At 58.7% G+C, this 27,027-nt stretch overlaps 1 protein-coding gene across 1 annotated transcript in view; it reads right to left on the bottom strand.

Annotated features, from left to right (window-relative positions):
- Positions 1-27,027, bottom strand: part of LAMC3 (laminin subunit gamma 3) — a 53,054-nt gene that overhangs the window by 21,325 nt on the left and 4,702 nt on the right. Inside the window, exons 2-12 of the mRNA XM_037036680.1 lie at positions 21,349-21,653; positions 16,325-16,455; positions 12,850-13,016; positions 10,476-10,664; positions 10,282-10,399; positions 9,765-9,863; positions 7,190-7,326; positions 4,888-4,998; positions 2,937-3,129; positions 2,693-2,802; positions 880-1,098 (exon numbers count right to left, since the gene is read on the bottom strand). Of these exons, the coding sequence (XP_036892575.1) occupies positions 880-1,098; positions 2,693-2,802; positions 2,937-3,129; positions 4,888-4,998; positions 7,190-7,326; positions 9,765-9,863; positions 10,282-10,399; positions 10,476-10,664; positions 12,850-13,016; positions 16,325-16,455; positions 21,349-21,653 (1,779 nt within the window). The remainder of the gene's footprint in view (positions 1-879; positions 1,099-2,692; positions 2,803-2,936; positions 3,130-4,887; positions 4,999-7,189; positions 7,327-9,764; positions 9,864-10,281; positions 10,400-10,475; positions 10,665-12,849; positions 13,017-16,324; positions 16,456-21,348; positions 21,654-27,027) is intronic.

Genomic DNA, 27,027 nt, shown 5'->3' with positions numbered 1-27,027 from the left:
TGAGAAGCCTGGCTGGCAATGCTGCCCTCTGCAGAGGCTGGGACCGAGGTGAACGGGGGAAAGAGAGGGAACCAGGTGGGGGTGGGGGGCTCCTGTAGGGGGCGTGTATGGGGGCACGACAGCAAGGCAGGGTGGCATCCCAGGGGCACCATCGCAGTGGGCCTGCACTGGGCCTGCTGCCCGCCGTGGCCCAGCACCCATGTGCTCATGGCTCCTCCCTCCGTCTAGGGCCCCCTGGACAGAGGAGGACTTGCTGAGTGGGAAGTCGAGGCATCGCCAGGGGCTCTGGGGATGACAAATGGGTCCCATCTCGGGAGCCGATGCTGCTTCCTCAGTTAGGGGCTGCCTGGAGCATTGCCCGGAGGGATTACCAGGCCCATCTGGGCTCGACTGGCGATGTCTGCCACAGGCACAAGGCTGCATCTTCTGTTCCCTCGTCAGCCTACAGTTCCCAGGCTACTGTCCTTTGCCAACTTCGCATGGAGCCTGAGGAGAGCCAAGCAGGCACCTCCCCTCTCAGAGGCCCCACCTGCTTCGGGAGAGCAGCAGCGCAGCCCCGAGGGCACCTCCCGCCCACCCACGACCTCGGGGAGGCTTTTGGGGGTTTGCTCCGCAGTCAGCGGGGCTGACCAGCAGGAGCGGAGCTCGTGGGAGGAGCAGCTGTGCCATCGACTGGCCGTGGGGCCTCCCAGGGCTTTCGGGCCCTCACCTGGAAGGTGCGTCAGTAATGGTTTGCGCGGGATTCAACGATGCTTTGGATAGCTACATCTAATTAGTATGTAATTAGTATTGTTTTCGGTGATTGGTGGCCCACGCCCCCAGCTGTCCCTGTTGTGGGTGTAGCCAGGTGCCCTCACGATGGGGTGCTGGGAGACTCACCTGTGTCAGGGTCACAGGTGCCGTGCTGATTACAGCTGCAGGGGACACAGTTGGCGTAGGGACCCCCCAGAGGAGTCTCCCTCTTGTAACCCGGAGCACAGGATTCACAGAACTGGCCCACGTACCCCTTGGGGCACGAGCAAGTCTCCACCCAGCTGGCTGGCGGGGAGAGCCCCCGCCGGGCTGACGTGAGCCGGACCTCAGTCAGGAGCACTGGGCCTGGGAGTGAGGAGAGAGAGGGAGAGGAAGAGAGGCAGGCGGACGGCTCTCCCCCAAACCCTTCGTTCCCACCCGGGATGGGCTAGGGGTTACTGGCCCACGTGGTCAGAGGCAGCCCATGGGTCAGTCACCATTTCTAGAAAAACAGTCACATCAGGAGCAAAGGAAGATGAGGCGATTTCAGGATGAGAAATAGATACACCCTCAGATGGCGAGCATTTTAAAATGCAACACAGTGGAGAGTGGGCCCTGGGGGACTCCTGCGCATGGCGGGACGTAGGGACAGGACTCAGGAGGTTCTGCTTCTAGCACTGGAGCAGCCCCAACCAGACCAAACTTCCTACGGAAAACAACTCAAAACTCCAGGCAAAACAGAAAAGACAGCCACCGTGAACCCGGGAGAGCCCCACGGCGGTGGAGAGTACAGGGCACTTGTCACGGAGGCTTGGGGTGTTACCGCCTTTCTGGCGGGAAGTTTGGCAGTGGCATTTAAAACACGCACGCTTGGACTCGACGTTCGCCTCGGGGGACCCGTCCTGAGGACACACTTCTCGAGGACCCAGAGCCCTGGACACGAAGCCCTTCCCTGGTCCTGCAGCCCCATGGGCGCTGGTTGGAAATTGGACACCACTCCTTGTCCACGAACGGGGGCTGGCCAAAACCCCACGGAGTGTCCAGACCACAGAGTGAATGGTCCAGGGTGTACACAGATACCTAGGCTTTTCCACGTGCGATGACAAATATCCACCTCCGAGATACAGTGTGAGCCCAAAACAGCGCGTGGCAGAATACTGTCCTGCATGACCACGTTTGTCTATTTAAAAAACTGAGCTGTAAGTCCCGCACGTGGGGAGGTCTGCAGAGATGTGCCCGATGTCGTCAGCAGGAGGGGAAGTTTGGGGGTGGGGGAGGCAGAGGGTCAATCCGTGCCCTGCCTCTCCAGTTCGCCTCTGGCCCCAGCTCAGGCCAACACGAGGCCGTGCCCTGCAACCCCTGTTAACAGAGGTTGAATGAAAGGTGGGGGAGTGCTGGAAGCTGCTGGGAAGGGTGAGAATGGCATTCCTGCCAACAGCCTCAGCTAGAGGACCTCGGAGGGACCTGGGGAGCAGGGAGGCTTTGGGGGACCGTGGGGGTGAAGGCAGTTTAACCACAGCAGCACAGAGAAGGAGCCAGAACAGGCTGGGTGATGCTCCCCAAGCCTTGGACTTGAAGAGGCCCCAGGGAAGCTTGGCTGTCTAAGCCAGAGGTTCTCCCAAGGAGCCAATCAGCCCCTGGAAGCAAATCTGGGGGCGTTTTTGTCACAACAATGGGCTTCTCTCGGTGGTAACTCTGCCCCACGTGATGGCAGAGGCGGGGGCTGCTTCACGGACCACACCTCCACCCCTCACAGCTGCCCGCCCTCAGGTGGCCACCTGCCCCACCTCTGCCTCTGTCCTCCGCATGGCCCGCCGCCCCACGGGTTATGTGGCCTTGGACAAGTGTCCCGACCTCAGAGTTCTTCATGGTGCCATGGGGACAAGGACCATCTACTATGAGGACTCAACAGAGAAGCCCAGGCCCAGCCGCTTCTGGGGGCACCTTCCTCGCCACTGACCAGAGGGGCTTGGGCTGGTCCGAATGCGCAGAGCGGTCAGGTTGGCGAGCAGCCGCTGGAAGTGGAAAGGGGGGAGCGGGGGCTCCACGTCCTCAGAGGTCTCCTGCAGCCTGGCAGAGGGTGGGGGTCAGACTGGAACCCGAGGCAGGGGCAGGGGCAGATCGCAGGGCGATCCCAGCAGGTCTGGGCCACGGGGACCGCCGACCGCCCAGCCCCACCTCTCAGGCCAGAGCAGGACACTCACCGGAACTCGAGCTGTGCCTCCCCGGGTAGCCCAGCATCCTGGGGGCCTGATGGGCTGGAATGGCGCAGAGCCAGGGCCAGGCCCGCCCCTTCCAGCCTCAGCTGCACGGGGGGCAGGGAGCCCCCAGCAGGGACCTGGAAGGTCAGTGTGAGGGGCTGCCCGTAGCTGAACCGCTGGTCCCCCAGGAACGTCTCTGGAGACAAGAGAAGGCTGTGACCGTCTGCACTTAATTAGCCTGATTTTAAACATCTACGTCGATCTTATTGGCAGTGAAACATCCAAACAGGGGAAAGGGCGGCAAGTGGGAACCCAAGGGTCTCGGCACAGCCCGGGCTCGGGGCGGCCCCCCACCCTGCGGTCATCGTCTTAACACCCTTCACGCTTCTCGGTCTGAACTTGGCTCTTGTGGAAGCAGTCGGGTCCGACAAGACACTGGAGTCCGTGTGGGAGCAGAGAGGACACAGTCCCCAGGGCGGAGGCGCCTGGCCACCGCTACAGGCAGAGCCCAGGTGGACCCATGCGCGTCAGAGCACAGGGAGACGCAACAGAGGACGAGGGCAGCCAGCCACCGAGGGACTGAGCGGGGGGCGGGGGGCTCCCCAGCAGCTGTGCTCTCCTCCAGAGTCAGAGTCGGACCCGGTTTCCAGCAGGCGGGAGGCAGTGGGGTTGAGAAGTGCCAGGGACCAGAGCCCGGTCACCACTTTTCCTCCTCGGCTAGTTCTGTGGATGAGCTGAGGCTGGAAATCGTGACGCTCAGGACAGGGGCCAGGGCTCCTCTTCCGAGCTGTCCTCGGGACTCGTGAGGACTGCAGGCGGAGTGGCTGCTAGACCGAGTGAATAAAAGCCGCGAGTCTGTCCACTCGCCTGGCCCACGGCGCGTCCCTGGCCCCAGCACAGAGCCAGCACACTCTTCCTGAGTGGCGAACCCCTTTTCCTTCAGTGTGGTGACAAGGCAGCCAGGGAATGGAGCGTGTTTTCTGCTTGTGGGCCATGGAGCTTGGAGCTCCTGCCCCACGAGGAGGCCCGAGGACCCATGTCCTTTGCTCCCCGGCAGCAGGGCCCACGCGGGCTGCGTCCACACAGCTCCTCAGACATCCGTCCGCAGTCTCTGGTGCTCTTGGGGAGGGACGGAACGGCCAGGACTGGGTCTGGGAGCCAGCGGACCCCGAATCTGGCCACAGGAGAGCTAAGAATGGGCTCCAGACTCCTGGCCCTAGGACTCCCCATTTCCGGGATACCCAAGTGGCCCTAATCCATGGGGGTGTGGTTCAGAACAGTGTGGAACTTGCTTCTGCAGAAATCCCACACTCCTGGGCATGGGGTGCAGTGCCTGGCAGGGTAAGGGGCTGAGGGGAGGTGTACAGGGATTGTCTGGGGTACGACCATAGCCTGAACGAGCCCTGGGTGGCAGCGCTGTGGGCAGGAAGCAGGGGGCCCCAGGACACCATAGGGCATGTGGTCAGCAGAAAAATGACCCCCAAGGGTGTCCCATGTCCTAATCCCTGGCACTTCGGACTATGTTGTGTCGCATGGCAGGGGCCATTAGAGTTGGAAGTGGAAACCAGGACCTTAAAGTAAAGACATAAATATAGATTGTGCAGCTGGGCCCCACACGGTCACAACGATCCTTAAAAGGAGGAGCAGGGAGGCAGAGGGGCTGGTGTCAGCGATGCAAATGGAGAAAGCTGGACCGGCTCTGAGGCCGGAGGCAAGGGGCAGGGGCCAAGGGGTGAAATGGCATCCAGACGCCGGGAAAGGCCAGGGACCGGTTCTCCCCTGAAACCTCCCTCTGGGGGGTGCAGCTCTGCCCTGAGGCCCGTTTCAGACGCCGACCTCCAAACCAGGAGGGATAACAGGTGTTGTCTGCAGCCACCAGTGGGGGTGGCCATTTGTCAGAGCAGCAAGAGGAAGCGTGCAGCGGGCAGTCGGTCCTCCCTGGGGCCGAAGGTACCTGGTGCTGTGAGCTCCGCCTCGCCTTCTGGGTCCAGGCGGAGCCCCCTTGGGCTCCACTGCGTAGGATGCTCTGGGTCTCCCATGCTCCTGGCCCGCCAGCCAGCTGCTCCTGGGCCGAAAGCACACACGGGTCCCTGACAGGTCCGGGACGGTGGCCTCTGCCCCCTCCAACTTCACACCTTTCCCTGGGACCCAAGGGTGGTGCCCAGAGGACTAAAATGACGGGGGCCGGGGAGGGGAGAGACAGCTCTAGCGAGAGGCAGGTGGGGATGAGAGCAGGCCGGTGCCCAGAGCCGGGTCCCCAGGGCACAGCCGCCCAGTTCCCATGCCCAACTCAGAGCCAGGGCGGGGGCCTCAGGTGGGAGGTAGCCCCGGGAGAAGCTTCACAGCTCAGAGGTCTCTGGGCCTGTGCTGCCCCTCAGGGGCATTGGGTACAACGTGAAGACGCAGCCTGGAGACCCCAACATGGGGCACTGGGACCTCAGAGCTGTTTCTAGCAACGCTGGCCTTCAGAGAACTTCCTCTCCGGTGAGCTCACCACCCCCGTCCTTCGAAGGACATGTCATCAGCCCCACTGCACCCACGGAGGCTGCCTGGTTAGACAGTGGTCGAGCCAGGATGGGAACCCTGGCCTTCTGGTGCCCGGTGCCCGTTCAGGCCACACTCACTCTGGTGATGGCAGAGTCTGGTACAGAGCAAGTGACCACAAAGGGGCGGGGGGGGAGGGGGGAGGCCCAACACCTGGGGCACTCTAGGGATGAAGGAGGGAGGAAGGGAAAGAGGTCAGAAACGGGACACCCAGGGCTCTTCGGTGCCAGACTAGGGTCTGCCCCTCCCTGGCTGTGTGACCCCAGGCAAATCACTTAACCTCTCCGAAGCTGGTTCCTCACCTGCAGATGGGGGCCGGTGAAATACTTATGGTCCTAGTAGCAATTCTCAACGTGCATCTGAATACCCAGGGGGATCCCTGTGACTCTTTGAGGGGGTCTTATGAGGTCTCACCGTTCTTTATAATGCAAAGATGTTATTTTGCATTTTTCATTCTCTCTCTTCCACCCAAGCAAAGTGGGATTTGCCAGGAGCTACAAGACCTGTGATGTCCCAGCAGACAAGACAGCAGAGGCCAAGGTGAGGAGCAGCCGACCTCTACTCAGTCGGACCTTAAGGAGACGCGCCACACTGTAGGCTGGGTAGCGCACTTTTCGCAGAATTTTTTGTCTTCTAGAAAGTTCCTTCCCATAGGTGGACGTTATTGTTTATTATGCATTTACTATAATTGTTTTTTTAATACAGAGCTCTTTCCAAATTACTGTTCTAATCCCTAACGCAGAACACATCCACGTGAACAACCCAGGTCAGTAACAGCACTTGCAGGGCCTGGGTAACTGTCATCAAAGAAGCGGGAGAACTCCTGTCTCAGGTGAGTGTGAGATAAGGAAATGAACCAAGGGTCTCGCTCACCGTGAGGACAGACAACGCCCGCGCCCTTCCGGTCCGGAAAACGAGTCCGGTCGGACGCTAACACCCTGGGCTCCTGTGCCAGGTGGACCACAACCCAGTCCCCACTCTAAGCCTCTCTCTGTCCTGCCTTCTGCGTAGTGTCCAGCAGAGGGCGCACTGCCCCCACCTCTGGGCTCCCCGGAGCCAGGTCCGGAGTTTCTTTCCCTGGCTGACACTTCCCTCCGCCCTGGGGAACACTTTGTTGCGGGAGAGGGGATGTAGGGTCCCCACAGCTGGGGTTTAATGTAGAATTCAGACCTCCACCACTTTCCTACTCCAAAGATGCCCCCGTGCCACCTGGAATTGGGCACATGGGGACCACAGCATCCCTGGACCCCAGACCCGGGACTCAGAGAGAAAACCTGCACAGTAGTTAAGAGCAAACACAGACATTGACAAACCCTGTTGCCAACAACTAAATTATGCGGCCGACCCTTTCCGAGCCTCAGGCGCCTCATCTGTAAAATGGGAATGAGAGCTCCTACTGGGTCAGGGACTGCGTGAGGTCCCCCGGACATAAAGAGCACAGTGCCCCACATACGGCAGGTGCTCAATAAATGATAGCCCGGAGATGGAGCCTAGATCCTTGGCACTAGGACTCACAAAGGGAGGACAATCTGGATCTCAAGTGATGGGGAATTCCCCCACAGGATCCAAAGGTTAACCCTACATCCAGCCCGTGCTGCAAGGCTGCCCCCCCCGCCCCCCCCCCCCCACTGTAGGATCGCCCAGAGCAGGATGGCCGCCCCACCTGGGCTGGGAGAGACCCCCTCGGGGGTGGCTGCGGGGCCTCTTCTTACCTTGGCGGAAGTCGGAGAGGATGCGATGCTCCCGGAACCCGGTTGCAGCGGCACACACCTGGGAGTGGCCGTGGCAGAAGCAGCTGCTGCAGCCAGCGGGGTTGTGGGGCTGCAGGTTGAAGGTCCCTGGGCGGCATCTGAAATGGGAGCAGGACACGCCCACAGGGCCACATGAATCCACTAGGTGGGGGGGGGGGGGGGGTCCCAAGTCCAGAATCACGGGGAAAACGTGAAAAAAATTTCCCCCAGGTTTACCGAAGAGTTGCAAAGCTAGTAACACAGAGTCGCAGGGCCTCTTGGCTCAGCTCCCCCTGGCGCTAACACCCGAAGCCACCACAGGCATGGGTCACGGCTGAGAGGTTCGCATCGTTGGTTCACGTCACTCGCTCCACTTGGGACTCGGTTAGGAGTCCCCCCTTGCCCCACGAATGTCTTTTTTGTGCGGCACTCCAGCCAGGACACAGCGTTATGTCGGGTCCTCTCCTTAATCTCCCCCAATCCCAGACGGCTTCTTGGTCTTTCCTGGTCTTTCACAACCTTGACACCTTGGAAGAGTGCTGGCCCGGAATATTTGTCAAAAGCTCCTCACTGTGGGTTTACCTGATGTTTTCCCATGACTAGGCTGGGACGACGGGTTTGGGAAAGAAACAGAGGAGAAGTGGCCTTCTCGCCCCAACACCTCCGGGCAAATGACCCCTGTGTGATGTCGCTGGTCAAGCTGACCTTGACCGCTTGGTTAAGGTGTTGTCTGCCAGCTCGCTCTGCTGCACACCTGTCACACTCCGGTCGTTGGAAGCAAGTCACTAAATCCAGCCTGCAAGCAAGTCAAGTGGAATTCAGCTCCACCTTCCAGAGAGGGGTGGTGAATGCAAAGTTGTGGGCAATGCTGAAACCACCACAGTAATGGAGATCTATTCTGAGGGAGATATTTGGAGGCAATGGAACTATCCTGTTTCTCCTCGCAGCTCCGCCTACTAACTTCAGCAGCCCTGCAGTGACTCCGCCACTCTGAAATTCTGACGGTGATTTTATACGTCCCACACTCCTTCTCTGCTTGTGACTTGGAACTGTTCTGCAAGGAAGACTTGTCCCTTTGTCCCCGTGTATTTATTTATTCACTCCTCTATTTATTTCGGTGTGGGCGAGTGGATATTTATTTTATTCTTTGGGTTATAACCCACTACTATCATTATTTACTTTGTTGTTCAAGTGTTCTGGCTCTGCAAGCTTTTTCGGGCCGGCCCCTGACACAGGCCCCCAGCCTGAGCTGGGGTTTGTTTGTTTGAGGTCCTCATGGCTGTTTTTTTCCTTCCTGTTTTTGGCTTTAGGCACGTCCTTGTTTTCTGGCACAAGACACCCCTGGTTCGTCCTGTCTTTCCCTCGGGAGCCCTGGAGGTTCCTGGTCTGCAGCCTGGGGGCTCCACTGGGGCCCCCCAGATAGAAAAATCTGATTCATAAGAAGCTGCTCGTGACCCCATGCCTCCCAGGCTCTCAGGAACCCATCTTACTCAGCACCCCCATCTCACAGGTGGGCAGACTGAGGCCCAGAGGGAGGACCTGCTCAAGTGCGAGGTGGAGGGGCCCTACTCTCTGCCCCCTTATTTGAGGGGTCTTGGAAGGAAGATGAAGCAGGAAGTCCAGTTCCCACCCTGGGGCCCACAGAGCACATGTGGACAAGGCGTGGGGCACCCGAGACTGGCCGTGGTGAGTCAAAGCCAGGGCCAGCCATGTGACTTTGGCACCGGCTTCTTCCTGGGCCAGTACAGGCCCAGCACAGACTGCAGAGAGCAGAAGGTCCACAATATGTCAGGTACTTCAGACACAGGGCCCAGGGCCAGAGAATCGGGGTCCCAGGCAGACCCTGCGCTGGCTGCAAAGGCCTTCTGAGGTCAGAGACAAAGCCGGGCTGGGGACACAGTGTGCGCCTCAGGAGGGAACCCACGTGTATCGGCCAGCTCCGCTGCCAGAGCTCAGAGGCCCCAAACACATGAAGAACGACAACTTTGGAGAGCTCTTCTGCCTCGCTGAGCTTTAGATGTGCCATTTGTACCATGACAGGATGGCAAGTGGGCTTGAATCTCAGCTTAGTGGGAGCTTCTCAGAGCCGGGCATAGAGAAGGATGCTGAGGTTACCACCGGGCTCAGGATACAGACTGCGGTGCCCATTAATGACCTTTGCCCTGGTGGGAGATGGGAGGGTTGTGGTGGTGCTCCACTAGTGAGGTCTGCCCTGGTGGGAGATGGGAGGGTTGTAGAATGAGTACCACGTATTTGCTGTCCCTGGATTAGATAATCTCTTCTATCCTTTCCAGCTACCTCTTTTCAGGATTTTGAACTAGAAGAAAGGGTGTATTTTCAAGGCTTATGAACTATCCATGCTAATGGGTCAAAGCGTAGACCCACGGGTCAAAGAGTAAGAACCCTTCGGACAACTTCCTGGCGGCAGATCTGTGATGCTCCAGGCCAGTGTCAGTGCTGGGGTTGCAGGTCTGGGAGGCCCACGCCCGAGCCCCGCCCACCACCACGTGCCCTGAGGGCACTGCCGGCAGGCTCATTGTCAGACTGGCTCACTGACCTGTCACACGCGCTGCCTTCCACGTTCTTTTTGCAGGGGCAGCGCCCGCTGTGGGGGTTACAGGTGCCCAGGCTGCCAGCAGGATGGCAGGCGCAGGGTCTGCCAGAGACAGGACAAGGGGAAAGTGTCCAGTGAGCAACTCCACAATAGGAATAAGGAATCTCTCGGCCCCGCCCCGTTCCTGAGAGGACCAGGAGGGCGACTGACCCAAGAGCCTGCACCGAACCCCTGGATTTGTCGTTCTGGCCTTGCCAAGGGAGTGACCCATCTGCCCACCCACCCACTCATCCATCCATCCATCCGTCCATCCATCCATCCATCCCTGCATTCACTCACTCCTCCATCTGTGCATCCTCCCATCCGCCTGTCCATTTATTCATCCACCCCCCCAACCCACCCTGTCACCGACTCACCCACCCATCCGTGCAGCTTTCTACCCAACCGTCCGTCCAGTCCAACCCCGCTGCCGCACGCACCCCCGCTGGGCCGCCAGCACCCACTGCGCCGCCGCCCTCACCTGCAGCCTCCCTCGCTGAGCGAGTGGAACCCGGGCAGGCACCGGTCACACTTCCAGCCGGTCACCGTGGCCTTGCAGCTGCAGGTGCCCGAGTCGTCGCACTGGAGGCGCAGGGAGCCTGGGGGAAGAAGGGCACAGGGCAGCAGGGGCCGCAGCGGCGTGAGGCTAGGGGCCGGGCAGCCGAGCCCACTCACCTGCTGGGTGGCAGTCGCAGGGCTGGCAGGGTGTGGACGGGTTCCAGCGATAGAAGCCCTCCCGGCAGTGCTGGCAGCGCGGCCCGGCCGTGTGGTCTCGGCAGTGCAGGCAGCGCCCGCCGTGGCCCGTGCTTCGGAAGAGCTCGCGGTCGAACACGCACCGCTCCGAGTGGCCGCTGCAGTTACAGGCTGTGGCGGGGGGCAGGGCTGTGTCAGCGGCCAGGGCACGTGGTAGGGTGGAGTCCGTGCCAATCAGCCTCTGTGCTGAATGAGTGAGGCAGCTTGAGGAAGGTTAGGGATGGAGTTTAGGCCCAGTTTGATCAGGGACATGGAGACCAATCCACTGATCTTCCAAAATAGGACACTCTTACGAGCAGAGGGGCACCCCTAATAAATATACCAAAACCAGGCAAGCTCGGATGTACAGTGGCCCGGTCACAAATCCAAGCCGCCTTCTAGAGTTGGCAGAGGGGCTCCCTCCAGCGCCTCTTGTGGGTCCTCTAAGCTGTGATTGTGTGAATCTGGTCCCCAGTGATCATGAGGCAATTCAGCATGGAAAAGACAAGTCACCCTTCATTTGCTCACTAATTCACTAAGAAGAACCCTCTGTGTCCTGGGCTCTGTCTGGACTCCTGTGGTGAGCCCGGGGCAGGGGTGGGGCAGGGGAACCGGGGAACAGCGTGATCCCAACTCCAGCCGCTTGCTGCCCGCTGTTGGATGGTGGCCAGATACAGCGAGCCTGTGGGAGTCCTGCAGGTGGAGGGCTCTGGGGGCTGAAAGGAGGGACCCTACCACTGTCCTGGGGGGACGAGCCAAGGCTTCCTGGAGGAAGTCACAGCTACAGTGGCATCTGAGAGGTGGGCAGGAAGGAGCTGGCCATCGAAGGAGGGGAGAGGAAGGGGGGAGGGCAGAGTCCCAGGCAGGAAGGAAGAGCAGAGGATGAGCTGTGGGCAGCCGAGCAGGCGAGATGTGCCACGTGTGTGCAGGGGATGGGCATGGCCTGTGATAGGGAAGCGGGTGGGGCATTGTACAGTGTGGCAGGACGGGGAGGGGGGCAGGGGCAGCTGTGAAGTCAGGAGGTCGGCACAGCTTGACGGGGGAGGCTGGGCCACAGACTTCACCTTGGAGCAAGGGGGGCTGTGGGCGGGTTAAGCAGGGCAGATATAATCATGTTTGCACGTTACGAAGCACCCTGGGCTGCGGGCAGAGGAGGCAGGAGCCGGGGGGGCAGGGATGAGGGAGCTTCAGTGCCCAGAGGTGGGGCACTGAGGCACTGGCTGCACAGCAGGCCACAGCTGGGCTGAAGGGACATAGATGAGGCTGAATTCAGGGCTCAGGGCCGCTGGCACTGGGAGTGTCGAGGGGTCGGGCGTGAAGTCCCTACTTCCATGCTGGTGACTAAGAGGACAAAGATGTGACCACAGAGGGGAGGACATGACATGAGGAGCAGTCTGGCCTTTTCTGTCCCCACCATGGAGGTGGCCTAAGGCTGGGAGTGGGCGAGCCAGCCAGCTCAGCTTCCCTGGCCTCTGGAGGACTTCCTGGTGGAGGCAGGCCAGCGAGGGCGGCAGGAACCCATTAGGGTCACGGTGGCGCTTGGCAGCTCCTGCAGATGGCACCCTGTCCCTCAGAACAAGCCATCCCCTCCCCGCGCACAGGCTGCCAGTGGCCCAAGCCCAAGAAGACAGAGGCCGAGCCTGCCACGGAGACGCTCCTGCGGGGGCCACAGCAGAGCAGCTGGGATCGGTGCCTGGTGACACCTGCTGCTCACGGGAAGCCTGATGCGTACCAGATGACTATCTGGGGAGACGGGGCAGGGCTTGGGGACGGGGGCAGTTGGGGCGGTCTGGGACACCAGGCCAGGAGGAAGGCGGTGGGTCCTCCCACTCACCCCATGCACAGCCCCGCGTCCCTGGAGAAGGTATGACGGCCTCATCCTCTCCAGCGTGTGGTCAGGGCCACATCCCAGGGGGTTGAGACATGAAAGGGCTGCCGGGGGTCTGTGGGACAGGCTGCGTGGGCAGGCCAGCACCCCCTAGGACTTGGGGTGGCCTGGCTTTCATTAGCAACTGCGGTTGGAGCAGCTGAAACAAAGGAACAGTTGGGGACCTTCCCAGCCCCCCACCTCAAACACCTCCGCAGTGAGGGACTTGGTGAGGGTTTGGGGGCACTCTTTCCGGGGGAAGGACGGAGGATACAATGCCCACTGCCTACCCCCTGCAGTGCCCCCTCAGCCCTGCAGCAGCACGAGGTGCAGGGGTGGCTCTGAGTCCCAGCAGCACCAGGACCCCCCTGGAGCAGCCCCCATTGCCAGATCTTGGGGACTTTGTTCCCTGGCCTCCCCCCCCGGCCCCCCGAGCCGCGGGACACTCACGCAGACACTCGTTGGCGGCCTCAGCTGTGCCCCGTGCCCACGGGCGGTCCTGGAAAAAGGGCAGGCAGCGCTCGCAGTCCACGCCCGTGGTGTTGTGCTGGCAGCGGCAGACCAGCTGGCCTGCCGCGTCAGGGCCGCACTCGCTGGCATGTCCATGACACTTGCACCTGGGGAAGGACAGGGAGCGTGGGGGTCCAGGACTGAGGTGCCGGCAGGGGAGGGGCTCATCACCAGGAAGCCCTGCGTCCCGGTGCACCCAATGTTATGGCTCGTGTGCGGAGCTTTACTGAGCACCTGCTATGTGACCGAGGAAACGGTAAAGAACTGGCAGTGCTGGCTCCTGGCTCAGCTGTTCTGGCTCTGTTGACATGTGACCCCAATGTACCTCACAAGCCAGCTCTAGCCCATTTCAAGGATGAAGAAACTGAGGCACAGAGAGATCGCTCAAGGCCACCAGTTAGTAATGGCTAAGTTTGAGAAGCTGCGGGCGCAGGCCCTGCCCAGGAGGAGCCCCCCAGGGGCTGAGAGGGACCAGGAAGACATCCTCTGTCTCCCAGGCTGAGGGGGGGGCCAGATCATGGCGGGGGGGTAGAGGCGCCCCATGCCTTTGTCCGTAGGCTGTGTCTAATGAGAAAGAGGCTGCTCCTTATAGCGGACAACCCCCAACTCATCTTGAGTCCCCAGGGAGTCTGTGCCCTGGAGGGCAGCCGAGTCCCACCTCTTCCACGCTCCCACGGGCCAGGAGATGGCCAGGATGGGGCCAGAACAAAGGGGTGCTCTGAGGACCACGGTCCACCGAGCCCGATCCCACGGGGCCATCACCCGATCCCACGGGACCCTCACCTGATCCCACAGGGCCATCAACCGACCCCCCGCCCCGTCCCAAGGGGCAAGCCAAGCTACTTTGAGGACAGCTCTGGCTCCCAGCTCCCAGCCTTCCTCTGGGCCATCCCGGCCCAGCCATTAACTCACATCTTGCTGGGGCCCCACTGCAGTGGCCGCAGGGATGTATTATCCCCATTTGACAGATGAGCAAACAAAGGCTCAGTGATGGGCGCTAAGTGGCAGAACTGGGATCTGACCCCTGTTCTCTTCTGCTCTGTGCAGACCCGCGTTCCTGGACAGCCCTCCAGAGGCACGTTGCGGTATCCCGTGCGCTCTGTCTCACGCTCTGCCCCAAGCAGGCCCTGAAGAATCAATGACTACGGCCAGTACTCATGACGCTGTCTCTGCTTTGGGGACAGAGAGCTCGGGAGGGGCGCTGGGCACAGCTTCCCGGCCAGGCCTGCCTGGGAGCCTGGGGTAGGCAGGTGACACTCCAGCAGTTGTGGCAGATACAGGGCAGGCACCAGGCAGTCTCGGAACCAGGACCACCTGTGTCCTGAGAGGTGGCTGCAAACACCACCCTCCTCCATGAAGCTGTGACTCCAAGGGCAGGAGATTCATGTGGGCCACTGAGGGCTACAGGTGGCTGGGCCACCTGCCCCCACCCAGCTGCCAGCCTGGGGGTGGTCTGGCTCTGGTAGCTGGGGTCCACATGCTCTCCAGGCCAAAGAGGCTGGAGTTCACTGCCACCCACCATCCTTGGGGAACACCTCCTCCCGGGTGGTTTGACCTGAATCCTGTGTGGGGCGGCAGGGGACGGGGAACAGAGGGGCCCTCACAGACACCCCCATCTCCCCCTCACTCCAAGCCCCAGCCTTCCCTGGAAGGTACGGATATGCTGAGTGTGGGCAGCTGGGCCCCATGTCCCTCCCCACACGTCACCACCTCTCCAATGCCACCCGGGTGACCCTGACTTACGGGGCCCCTTGCTTCCTGCCTCACAGGCCGTCATTCCCACACTGAACTGACTTCCCATCCTAAATAGCTTCAAACCCACACACCTCTCCCCACCCTACTGCCTCTCCGGCTGCTGCACCCAAGTTCGGCTCTTTCTCCTCTTCTCCTCCGCGCAATGTCAGGGGGTTGGTGTGTTCCCAAAACCCCAGCCCTATTACTATCTGGCCAGACCTTCAACAGCTCCCCTCTGTTTGTGGGACAAGAATAAATTGCATTGCCCTGACTGGTGCGGCTCAGTGAGTCAGGTGTCGTCCCACAAAGCAAAAGGTCGCCGGTTCAATTCCCAGTCAGGGCACATGCCTGGGTGTGTACACATGCCTTGAGGCACATACGGGAAGCAAGTGATCAATGTCTCTCTCACATCGACGTTTTTCTCCTCTTTCTCCCTCCCATCCCCTCTCTCTAAAAAATAGATAAAATAACTATTAAAAAACAAACAAACTCTGTCCTTGGCCCAACCTTCCAGCCGCCTCCCAGGCCCAGTCCCAGCACCTTCTTCCAGGTCCTCAAGTCCCAGATCTCCCACACGCTGGCCCTCTACCTGGAACACTGCCCCCTGGCAACCCTGGTAGGTCCCCGTCTGCAGAGCAGTCTCCCACGCTGGGCGCACGCCCTGCCCTGGCCTCCTGTCCCTGTCATTCTGGGGCATGTGGCCTTGTTTACTGGAGACCGATGGGATTACTGTCTGCCACCCCCACGAGACGGGGGCAGGAACACATCTGGCTTCCTCTCGACTTTCCAAGAAGGAGCCCGATGAGCACGCACGTCGAAGACGTCACTTGCGTCTCCCCTGGCTCCAGCACCCGCCTCGCACGCCCAGTACCGGCGGCCACGTGTGAGACCGGCCTGGGAGGTCAACAGCTCCTGCTTCTTGGGGATGGGGGACGCGTGAACAGACAATCTGCCGCACATGCTGACGGATGCCAGAGACGCCCGTGGCTAGGCCCAGAGCCCCGGCGGCACAGCCTAACGTCCCACGTAAGAAAGGGACCGGGGGCATGGTGACCCTCCTGCGTCGTTGGCCTGGGGCCTGCTGTTCCCATTCTTCCTGTGCTGAGATGCCTCACGGCCTCATGAAAAAACGTTTGGGTCCCAACGAAGCCCCACTACACCCCATTTACCAGGAGCTCTGGGGGGAGTGGGGTTGATGGGCTTCACTGCTTAGAAAACCAGGAATGCTGGTTTTAACAAAAGGAAACCTCTGAAGGCTTCGAGTCCTGGGCCTGCTTGTGGTCACCATCAACCAGCTGTGCGTGCTCAGCACGAGGGACGTCAGCCCGGCTGTGATCTGAGCGAGCTGCGTGAGACGGGAGCGCGGAGCGTCGCTGTGCATCGTGGAGACGCCACTCGGGGCGTGAAGAGGGAGGGAGGGAGGGAGGAGGGGGAAGGGACTTCCAGGCAGAGGGAACAGCAGGAGCAAAGGTCCAGCGTGCCCCGCCAGGTGGTGGGAACAGCTGATGCGGGAAGCAGCCAGACGGTCCTCGAGTGCCGCGCCCAGGGGGCCAGGATCCTGTACCCTCTCTCTCCCCTGGGACACCAGAAGTGGCGTCTTTGCCCTCTACCCACGTGGGGTGACCCCCACATGGCCGCCACCTTCAGGGCCCTGGTCCCTGCCGCCCTGCCTTCCACCTACCTGCCGCCCACGGAGAAGTCAGACACGGCATAGTAGTAGGACTGCAGCACCTTTGGGTCCTTGAAGATGTCGTCTCCAAATGTGTTGAGCCGGTCCAGGGAGATGAGCAGCTCGGTGCTGGTGACCCACTCCTGGGGGGTGGGATGGAGGACAGGGAAGATGAAGCACTGCCATCAGCTGGTCCCTGAGTATCTGCCCCCGACCCGCTCTGCTGGGAGGCCCAGCTGCCCAACCTGGGGGTCTCCGGGGACAGAGGGGCAGGCCAAGCTCAGACAAACTCCAAGCACACTGCAGAAATCAGGAGCCTGTGTGTTGGGGGGTCACAGCAGCCCGGGGCCCAGGCCACTCACTGGCTGTAACACTTTGGGGAAACTGCTCAGTGTCCTACAGCATCCATAACCCTCCTGTGAGATGGGACAAGGGACAGTCCCAAGCCCAGGAGGGTGTTTGGAGGATGGCTGGTGTTAGCAGTGAGGTGTGGGGGTCTGGCACCTGCTAGGTGAGGGGCGACCCTGTTGTGCAGGTCACCTGACTTCTCCCCCATTCTGGAGGCCGGCTGGGGGAGGGCCTGTCCCAGCGCCCTCCTCCCCCACTCAGCTGGGCCCCAGGTCTGTGGGCGTCTCACGTCAACCAGGCTCCCACAGACAAGCCACCTGCCCCAGGTGACACCTGTCTCCCCAGAACACGCAGCACCCCACAACAGCAGGAACTTGGGGCCCCTTTACTGGCCGCACCCCCGCATGCAGCAGGCACAGCAAACACTGGCTGGTCCCTGAGTGAGCGGCTTCCCGTGGAAGAGCTGGTGGGGAGGTGGGAGCGAACCCACATGAAGGCTGACACTTTCGTCTGCCTGCTGTTGGCTGCCATCAGGTGGCTCCAGCTGAAGTTTAACTGGCACTTTAATTCGGCCCAGGAGCTCCCCCCATTTTAGCCATTGGGCCCATCAGCACAGAACATGAACTCCTGGCAAAGTCTGTCTTCTCAGCCCAGTAGGACTCAGCCCAGCGGGCACCCCCTGCTGCTCCCCGGGCTCAGCGACCCTTGAGCCTGCTGCCTGGCACTCTGGGCCTCTTCCCCAGAATGTGTCAGCCCAGGAGGAACGGTCCAGCACCAGAAAACCTCAGTGGGGACCTCAGCTGAGTTTGTCGGTGCCCGTGACTCTCTATCACTTCTCAGAGGTCAGCGACCTGCTTCAAACCTGCTTCTGACCCAGGGGTCTGGGGCGGCCCGAGGCTCCGCCGTCTAACAGGGGCCTGGGGGATGCTGCTGCTGTAGGTCCCTGAGCATGCGCTGAAGGCACTCAGCATCTTTTTCTTCACCAGAACAAGTGCTGTCTACAGAACCAGAACCGGTTAATGGAAGGCCCCGCGGCTGACGCCGTGTGGCCTTGGCCTGGGCGCTCACGGTGAACTTAGCAGTAGGTTCTGTTGCTGAGGACAACGAGAAGCCAGGAGAACCCCCAGGCAAGAGTGGGGAAACTCAGACCAGAAAATTAAACGAGGCCAAAGAGTCTGAACAACTTACATCCAGCTGGGGAATTGCAAACCTTATCTCCCCTGACCAAGGACACCGGAGAGCAAATAGCTCCTATCTCTCCCCCCGGGCCAGAGCACACAGGGTAAATCTCCCCGGTCAGGCACCCAGAGGACAGAGACCTGGCGAGGGCCGTCTGTCCCAGCCAAACCCAAGGATGGATAAAGTCAGGGGAATTAATCACAGAATTCCAATTAGAGCCAGAGAGACCCCAGATAAAAGGAAACCAGTAGAGCCCACCTCGGAATAAGCCCAAACGCCCCTCTGTGCTCGCTTCTGCGCATCAGCATATCACAAACACAGTTGGAAGCTGGTGACACCCTCCCCTGAGATTCTCAGCTGAAAACCCTCGAGACAAGCTGGGGTGCAGGCCAGCTCTGGGGCACTGCCCCTTCCTGGGCATGGACGTTTTACTTCCCTCTAAATTCTAAGGGTCCCCACGAGACTTGCAACCAGGGGAGTGTCAGCAGCAGCAGCTTGTCTTGGGCTAACCCCTGAACCTTTCTCCAAGGAACCCCTTTTCTCTGACTCCCCAGGACGCTAAAAGCCGCCCCGCCTTGGCCCACCTCTGTGACCGTGACCTTCACTTCCCAGGGAGCTCACAGCAGCCCTGCTGCAACTCACCTCTTTCCCAAAACATTTCCAAAGAGCCCAAGCAGCTCTTGCCCGGGCTCTCTCCTGTTGCTTCTTCTACCCTAAGCCCTTCCTTGTTCCACTGTCCCCAAGTTTAATAAACACACTCGCAAAATCACCTGGACTCCTGCTGTGAAGCCTCGGCTGCACGCAGTCCAGAGCCCACACCCTGCCAGCACGCCAAGGCAGACTTGCTCTGGGCCGGGTCCCGTCTGGTGACTCACTACTCCCATTCTACAGATGGAGAGACTGAGGCTCGGAGAGGCTGAGTGCTCTGCTCCAAGCTGCACAGCTGGTACACAGCAGAGCTGGGGCTCGGGTCCTTCTCTGGGTTCCTGCATCTGCTTCCGGGCCTATGACCTGCCATTCCCTATGGGAATGGCAATAGGAACAGTGTCCAAATCTCCCTGAGACACTGGGGCAGGAGCCGGAAGAGAGCAGGGGGATTTGCTCCTTTAGCCCAGCCTGTGTGGAGCCTCCCTCCCTGAGGCTTTAAAGGCCATTTTGGGGCAAACTGGAGCCCCGATGTACACAGGCAACAACAGGCTTTTGCAACTTCTCATTACCTCGGCTACAACCGTGAGTGGGCGATAGGTTGACTATGGGCCAGATCAGTGTAGAGGAGGAGCCGGGGGTGGGGCTTCAGTTCAGCCAGTCCCCTGGACGCAGCTGCAGAGGGCTGCTCAGCTCCGTCACCAATTCTGCCCTGGGCTGCTGGGACCCGGGACCCAGCAGCTGCATGGACACATCTTTTGTGACCTCCCACCCCAAAATGCTCCTTCTCCTCAGAGAAAGTGCCACTAGGGTATATCCATGGAGGACAGGAGAAAAGGGCTGGGTGGCCCTGAATGTCTTTGTCCTTCTCTGACCTTGGTTTCTGCCTGGAAGCAGTGGGAGATGGGGTGGGGGTTTCTGAGGTTGCCTCTCTGTTAGGGACAATGTCCAGGACATGCAAGACCACAAGTCAGGGAACCCGCTGCCAAGGTCCCCAGCTTAAGCCTCTGCCCAGGGAGACGTGGGCACAGACGCAGGTGGAGCAGGCCCTGGACATTCTGCTCGTCCTCAAGCGACCTTGGCTGACCTTTGCTGATCTGCGGGCCTGGAGCCCCGGGGAGGAGGCTCTGTCCTTTTGGACAGAGTCAAGATGATCACACGTGAGAATTCTCCATGGGACCAGCAGGGCCTGGGCGTCTGGAGCTGTGGTTCTGAGCCATGAAGATGAGCCTTGCCCAAGAAGAGGTCTGGCCTTTGCTCCCCGCTCCTGAGGTCACTCTAAGCCATTTCGATTGGTGCCCTGCTTGATAAGAGTGTCACTGTTCACCTGGGGTCTTGGGGCCCCCCAGGTAGTCTATGCTAACATGGGGACCTCAGGCCACATGGGACCAGCTGGCGGCGAAGGCCAGTCAAGCAGGCCTCTGGCTGGGTCTGTGCGGCAAACCCCGTGAAGCCCCTGGACACAGTGAGCTTCCCCGGTCGCCAACGGTCCATGCATGCTGGTTGTCACACACAGTTGCTGGGAGAGATCAGTGCTGTCCCCAGGACCCTCTGCTAATTTCAGTCTGTTTCTTTTCACTCCTCCCCCTGAGGGTGCCAGGGAGGAGTTCTGAGTTCTGTGAGTCCCTCAAGCAAATCCCAGAATCTGAGGGTGGTCTTGGGGACCCTGAACCGGATGATTGCCCATATTCTCTTGCAGGGTGGCCCTGGCAGGACACAGCTTCTCTCAGGGCCCCAATATCCCCTCTGGGAACAAACAGGGTTCTGGTCCCGCCCCCTCGATGTCTGGACAGACGGAGGAAATGTGACCTGCCCAGGGAAAAAGACGTGGCAGTTTTTCTGGGCGCAGGCCTGTCTGGATGCAGGGGAGCGGACAAGAGGGCCATTCACACCCAGAAACATCAATCAACCAGGACACTTTGTCCGGGGTCCAAGGTCATGAACGCCCAGGGAGGTGGACATGCGTGGGGGCTGATACCAGTGCAGCCCCATGGCTGAGCAGAGCCAGGCGGGCTGGCCAGGGGACCTGTGTAAATGGACACAGCCACAGACCTGCGGCACTCTCCCCTTTGAGGACGAGGACAGTGAGCTGCCGTGACTTTTAGCTTCAAAGCGCGAGTGAGTGGCTCTCGGTGCCAAGCACCGTGCCGGCCACATGATAGCTGACTGCCCAACATGGCGGCGTGGGCTATTGAAATGAAGATTCGTTAAAGCAGAACATTTTAAAGGCAGTCACACTCGTCACATTTTAAGTGCCCTAACAAGACACCTGGGGCTTGTGGCCACCACTGTGAGCATTTCCATCTCGTTCCTGAAAGTTCTGCGTCAGCGTAGAACCCGGGACTCTGGTTCCAAACTCAGGTTCCGCTCGCATTTTCCTATTATCCTGGGAAATGCCCCTGGAGATACACGGTGCAGGCAGCGCTGTGGGCTCAGAGAAGAAGCAAGGCCCTTGGCCGGGGGTTCTGGAAGGAGCGCCAGCCAGGATTCAGGACGCCCGCCCGGGGTCTGGCCTGGGCCCTCCCCACGTGTGAGCCCCTGGAAAATCCCCTCCCTGATCCAGGCCTCGGTTTCCCCACCTCCATAAGGAAGGGGTCTGGTAAGCGGGCGGCTGTCGCCACGGGGCTGACTCGGGAGGCCAGAAAAGGAGTCTGCCTGCCTGAGTCGCCTCCCTTCTACGTCCTTCATTATCAGGTGTCCACAGGAGGTTTAGACCCAACAAAAACTCCTATTGTTTAAAATCTGAAAACCACGGTATCCGGTAGGTCCGCCGGTGTCCTGCCACTTTAGACTTCCCTGTGGTCCCTGGACCCAGGGTCCTACCCCAAGCCCAGTCCCCGCCCCCCAGCCCCGCCCCGTCTGACCTGAAGCACCGGGCTCTCCTCAAAGTTGTAGGCACTGGGCCGGCCCTCCAGGGTGGAGAAGGCCACGTTGCCCCCGCTCAGGGGGGAGATGTCGCTGAACTCAGAGGTGCAGAAGGCCACGCGCTCATCCTGGCCAGGGCGCAGGTAGTGGCCCTCCGGCCGGCCGTAGGTCTTCCAGCAGGAGGCGCTGTAGTACTGGTAGGGCTCCCAGGGGCCGCCCGCGCGGCTGCGCTTGTAGATGGCGAAGCTCTCAGGGCGGCTGGTGTGGAACTTCAGCCGCACGTAGGTGATCTCGTAAGCTTTCCCTGCAGTGAGAGGACACAGACTCACTTCACAGACCGGAAGGGACAGTCAGAAGCCTGGTTCAGGGACTGCTGGCCCGGTGGGCTACACAAACTATCTTGGATCGTCAGAGGCTGTCTGGAGCGCTGTGCTGGGAATGCTGCCATCGACTAGTGATGCCTGTGAGAGGCACCACAAAGGACAATGTGGACATGCCTTTCAGGTATTTGCCATCACTGATTTGGGCCAGCCGGCCTCCCTGTGTGGAAATCTGCTTTTCCTGACAGGGAGCTGTCTTTCTTTGCTCAAGTGTCCCCAGCCACCAGTTGCTGCCACTTCCTGAAGAAGACTGCTCTACTGTTAGAAAGTTTTTTCTTTCACTACACCCCACCAAAGCCGACCCTTCCACCTGTGACTTTGGCCTCATTCCTGCTCAGTGACTTCAGACCACTGGTGTCTGGAGACAGCCCTGTTCCAAGTCCCACATCCTAACACCGTTCTCCCTGGAACCCCTATTCCTCACACGTCCATCTAACTTCACCTCCAACCCAAACTCACCTGCCCACCCCATGGCCTGGTCTCCCAGCTTAACCCTCAGTCCATTGTCATTCAGCTTCTCTAGGCCACTGATGCTCCTTGTAGCCTTGGGCATTCCTTCCCCGGAGTCTCAGACAATGGACTAGTATTGGCAATAAAAAAGAATGAGGTACAGACGCTCCTCGATTATAACAAAGTTACATCCAGATAAACTCCCGGTAAGTTTAAAATATTGTAAGTTAATACCGCATTTACTACACCTAACTTATCTACCACCACAGCTCGACCCAGCCCATCTGAACGTGCTCAGAGCTCCTACACTGGCCTTCAGCTTGACCATGACCTTGATCTCAAGAGTCATTGTCTTCCTGTCTTCCCACCAGAAGCAGGAGACACAGCCGGGCATTTGGTAGACAGGGCGCTGTGCCAAACCACAAAACGCAGCATCCAAAACCGCCGGCAGCACAGCCACCGCGGAGCCTTGGCTGTCTGCCCGAGCTGCCCTGTCCGGCCCAGCCTCGCGAGAGTGCGTAGGGCTGGCCCAGGGACAAGAGCAAAATTCAGAAATTAAAGTGGGGTTTCTACTATACGTGTATCACTCTCACACCATCGTAAAGTAGACAAATGGTGAGTCAATGCATCGAAAGTCGGGGACCGTCTGCACCGATAACATGCTACCACACAGATGAACCTGGAAAATCTTATGGTAAACGAAAGAAGCTAATCACAAAGGACTACATTTTCTATGCGATTCCACTGATATTAAATGTCCTGAACAGGCAAATCCGTAAAGACAGCAAGTAGATAAGTTGTCAAGTAATGGGGGGCAGGGAACGGGGAGCCTGGGCGGTGCCTGTTAATGGGCACAGGGCTTCTAAATTTTCTTGTTTTTTAATGTCTTATTTATTTATTTTTAGAGGGAGGGGAAAGGAGGGAGAGAGAAAGGGAGAGAAACATCAATCAGTTGCCTCTCTCACACCTGCAACTGGGGACCTGGCCCACAACCCAGGCATGTGGCCTGACCAGGCCTCAAACCAGTGACCTTTTAGTCTGCAGGCCAGTGCTCGATCTACTGAGCCAGCCAACGCAATGAACTGTTCCCAAATGGACTTTGGTGATGCGCATACAACCCTACAAATAGACTAAGAGCCACTGAATTGAGCACTTAGAGTGAATTACATGGTGAATTAATTATATCTCCATAAAAGTGTTATATATTTTTTTATAAATTGGACCTCACGTCCATTAGGATGCTTATAATTTTTTTTTAAAAAATGGTAATAACAAGTGTTGGTGAGCATGTGGGAAAACTGGAACCCCATGCACTGTTGGTGGAAATGTAAAATGGTGCACTTGCACAGAAACACTTTGGTAGTTTCTCAAAAAGTTTATGACAGAGTGAGCACACGATCCAGCAATTCCGCTTTGGGGCCGTGTCCAGAAGACAGAAGGCGGGGTCTCCAAGACCGACCGGCACACCCCTGTCCTCAGCAGCACTGTTCACGTGGACCAAAGGGCCGACAGAACCCAAGTGTCCGTCCACAGGGGATGGACACACAGGACGGGGTCCAACCGCACCCTGGACTGTTTATTTTCAGCCTTCAACACAAGGACACTCTGACACCCGCTACGATGTGAACGAGCCCTGAGAACATTACGCCGAGTGGAATACACCAGTCACCACAAGTCAAATACTATGTGATCCCATGGACCTGAGGTGCCCACGGGGGGTTGAGCCCACAGAGACGGGCTGCAGAATGCCAGCTGCCCGGGCCCGGGGGCAGGGCTGGGAGTCCGTGTTTCACGGGGGCAAAGTTTCAGTCTGGGAAAATGACAAGGTTCTGGAGACGGTTGGTGGTGACAGTCACACCACAATGTGAATGTACTGAATGGCACTGGACTGTGTTCCTAAAATGGCTACGATGGCAAATTTCACGGTACGCATATTTTACCTCCATGAAAAGAGTTCGAATACATACATGGTCCGGCAGGGTCCCAATGCCTGTGTGAGCGTTGTTGGGAGGGTGGTAACATGAGTGTAATGACGTATTGCTTTAATCCGAACATTTCACCTCAAGTGTCCTACGGCGTGCTTGAGTGTGATATTGTTACGTTACAGAATGACATGCGTACGCTTTTGTCATGAAAGATTTGGTAGTAAGCAAGGGGCATTGTCTGTGTGGGACCCTACTGCACACAGTAGGGCATAAACTCAGGGAAGTGTGACGTCGCTGACGTAGCCAACCAATGGCCTATCACATGGGGCAAGGCAAAGTCAAAATGTTGAATGAAAAATAAGGCACCAGATCCACCATTCAGAATCATCGAACTACGTTTAAAACTCTCTAAAGGAAAAAAAATCTCTAAAGAATGGGCAAGAAAGAAAGACAACGCACAGAAGAGAGCGCCTGTCCTCAGGCGCCTCCTTCCTGTTCCATTGTTCTGCACTTGCCCAGTTTTCTCTCAGGAAGCTTGTTTCAATTTAAAAACTGGAGAAAACACAGTAAAAAAATTTTTTTAAGCCACCGCCTTGCCATGTTCTCTTTTAAGATGGTTTTGCAAAGCCCTGAAGCAGCTCGGCTTGGCACTGAAACCCCAATCCCTCAAAAGAAACCCTGGGTGGCTGACAGTCAGTGTCGGGGGGACAACCCAGTGGCTGCTTCTGTTCCCAGCAGGCTTCAAGCCTGGGGACCAGGTGGGGACTTCGCCCAGATGTGCATTCACAGAGGGATGCTGTGGAAGCCGTCCCGGTCCCTCGGACTCCTGGGGAAACACCGAAGGGCCAGACACCTCGCTTGGTGTCTGGAGGGGAGCGCGGAGCCACTTGAAAGGTAGCTGGCAGCGAGAAGCCCGATGGGAAAAAGATGGTCAGAGGGATTCCATGCAAACAAGGACCGCGGGAGCTGCTTTTCCTCCCCCTCGCTGAGCCAGGAGGGCAGAGAAGGGGCTGGAACATCACAGAGACTCGGCAGGAACTTTTTGTTACGAGAGTTAATTAGAAGAGCCAGGAAAGCAACTTAATCCTTGCTTTGTGATGAAAAGGGTTCTGTCTAAGGCAACCTGAAGGCTGGGGAAGGAAGCCCCACCCCGGCCCCCCGCACCCCGGTCTTCTACACAGGAACAAGAATTAAATTTGCAGTTTCGACCTGGACCCTTGTGAGCCCCAGGGGCTGATGAGGCTTCAGGGTGGTGTGGGGACAGGCGTGCCTCGGCAGGAAAGCTGGACCAGAACACCATCCCCAGCTATAAACTGTGGCTACACTGCTTGGTAGCACATGGATCTTAACTCCCAGATGACCAGCATGCTGTTCCCTCTGCCTGGAATGCTGTTCCCTCTACTCCTTACCTGGCTGGCTCCCACACATCCCTGCTCATCCCACTGGTCTAGCGGGCAAACCACATACCCCAGCCTCATCCCTGAGCAGAACGTCCTTCTCGCACTTTCCTGAGCTGATGACTGCTCATCCTGGAAGCCGTGGGTCTGGGTGCCTCACTGGCCTGCCCCAGCCACCCTGGGCTCCCTCACCCTGTTATGAAAACACCTGCCCATCTCTGCCACTAAACTCTGACCCCCTTGGGACAAGGGCTGTGAATCCCTTCCACTGAGCATAATGCCTGGCATATAGTAGGTGCTCACTAAATGCCTGCTAAATGAGTGAGGGAAGATGAAGCATGACGTTTACTTTCCAGGAGTTTATAATCCGGTGAGCACGTTGAGACAGGTAGGCCAACAACACGGCTGACATGGTCACAGTGTGTCTTCAAGTCCTGACCCCCAAATAGTACTTGCACAACAGCCAGCATTTACTGAGCACCTACTACGTGCTGGGCACCTTGCTCAGTGCTTTACACACAGTTTCTTGAGACATCCCCAAATAGTCCCATCACTGTGCTCGTTTTACTAATGAGGGACTTGCCCAGTGTCATGCAGAAGACAGCCGAAGCCACTCACTCGACTGCAGGCCCATCTGGCCCCAAAGTTGCTGCCTGGAACCAGGCTCCCCTCCATTGGGGGCCCAGAAAGAAGGGGCTGCCCAGGGAGACTGCCCCTGAGCCAGCACCTTGAGCTACGTCCTCTCCAAGCAGCTGGGACGTACAGCCCATCGGGAACGACAGCAAGGCAGCCATAAAACCGGGCCGGCCCACATCCGGCACTGAGGACCAGAGTGAGCTCTAAACGGAATGGAGAGGCTTATTTTGGGAAAAGGGAAACAAAACAAAGCCCTTTAATTGGAGCCATCTGGGGAGCAGTGGACCGGGGGTGGGGCTGGAGGGGGCAGGGTGGGAAGCTGAGCCAAAGTGCCAAGTGCGAGGGGTGAGCCTGCCCTGCCTGTTGTGGGTATTAGGACCAGGCAGCGAGAGCTGCTCCGGGCCCTCAGCTCTGTTCTCCTCTCCCACCCCAGCGCCTGGCAATTCCGGTGCTGGGGAGTCCCCATGACCGCGGTGCCAGCCTCCATGAGAGCTGGGCTGGCCCATCACAACGGTCTCATCTTTGGGCCAGGAGTCTGAACTCCAAATATGGACCAAGTCTGCCAAGCCTATTGTCTAACTGAAGAGAGTGAACAGGTTTCATCAGATTGATTATTGCCTAGGGTTTTTGTGTTAAGAAGGATTCTGAGGTCCAATCCGAACTGAGACATGACTGAAATGCTGGGGTTTGTAACCCAGCTCCACCACTGAGTGGCTCTGTGGCCTTGGCCAACGTACCTATTCTGCCCCATTAACTGGGTAAGTGACTAGAGTGCAGTGACTCAGTTTCCCCATTCCCACAAAGTGCATTGATGACAACAGGGTTTAATGAGTGAATGCCTGCAAGCATTTAGGACTGCCCCAGGCAAGTGGCTTGCACACAACTGAATG

Source organism: Sturnira hondurensis, unplaced genomic scaffold (genome assembly GCF_014824575.4).
Source record: "Sturnira hondurensis isolate 20B ecotype Veracruz unplaced genomic scaffold, ASM1482457v3 Scaffold0022908, whole genome shotgun sequence".
Classification (NCBI taxonomy): domain Eukaryota; kingdom Metazoa; phylum Chordata; class Mammalia; order Chiroptera; family Phyllostomidae; genus Sturnira; species Sturnira hondurensis.
The sequence above is the reverse complement of the archived record's forward strand: the minus strand, read 5'-3'. Positions and strand labels throughout refer to the sequence as shown.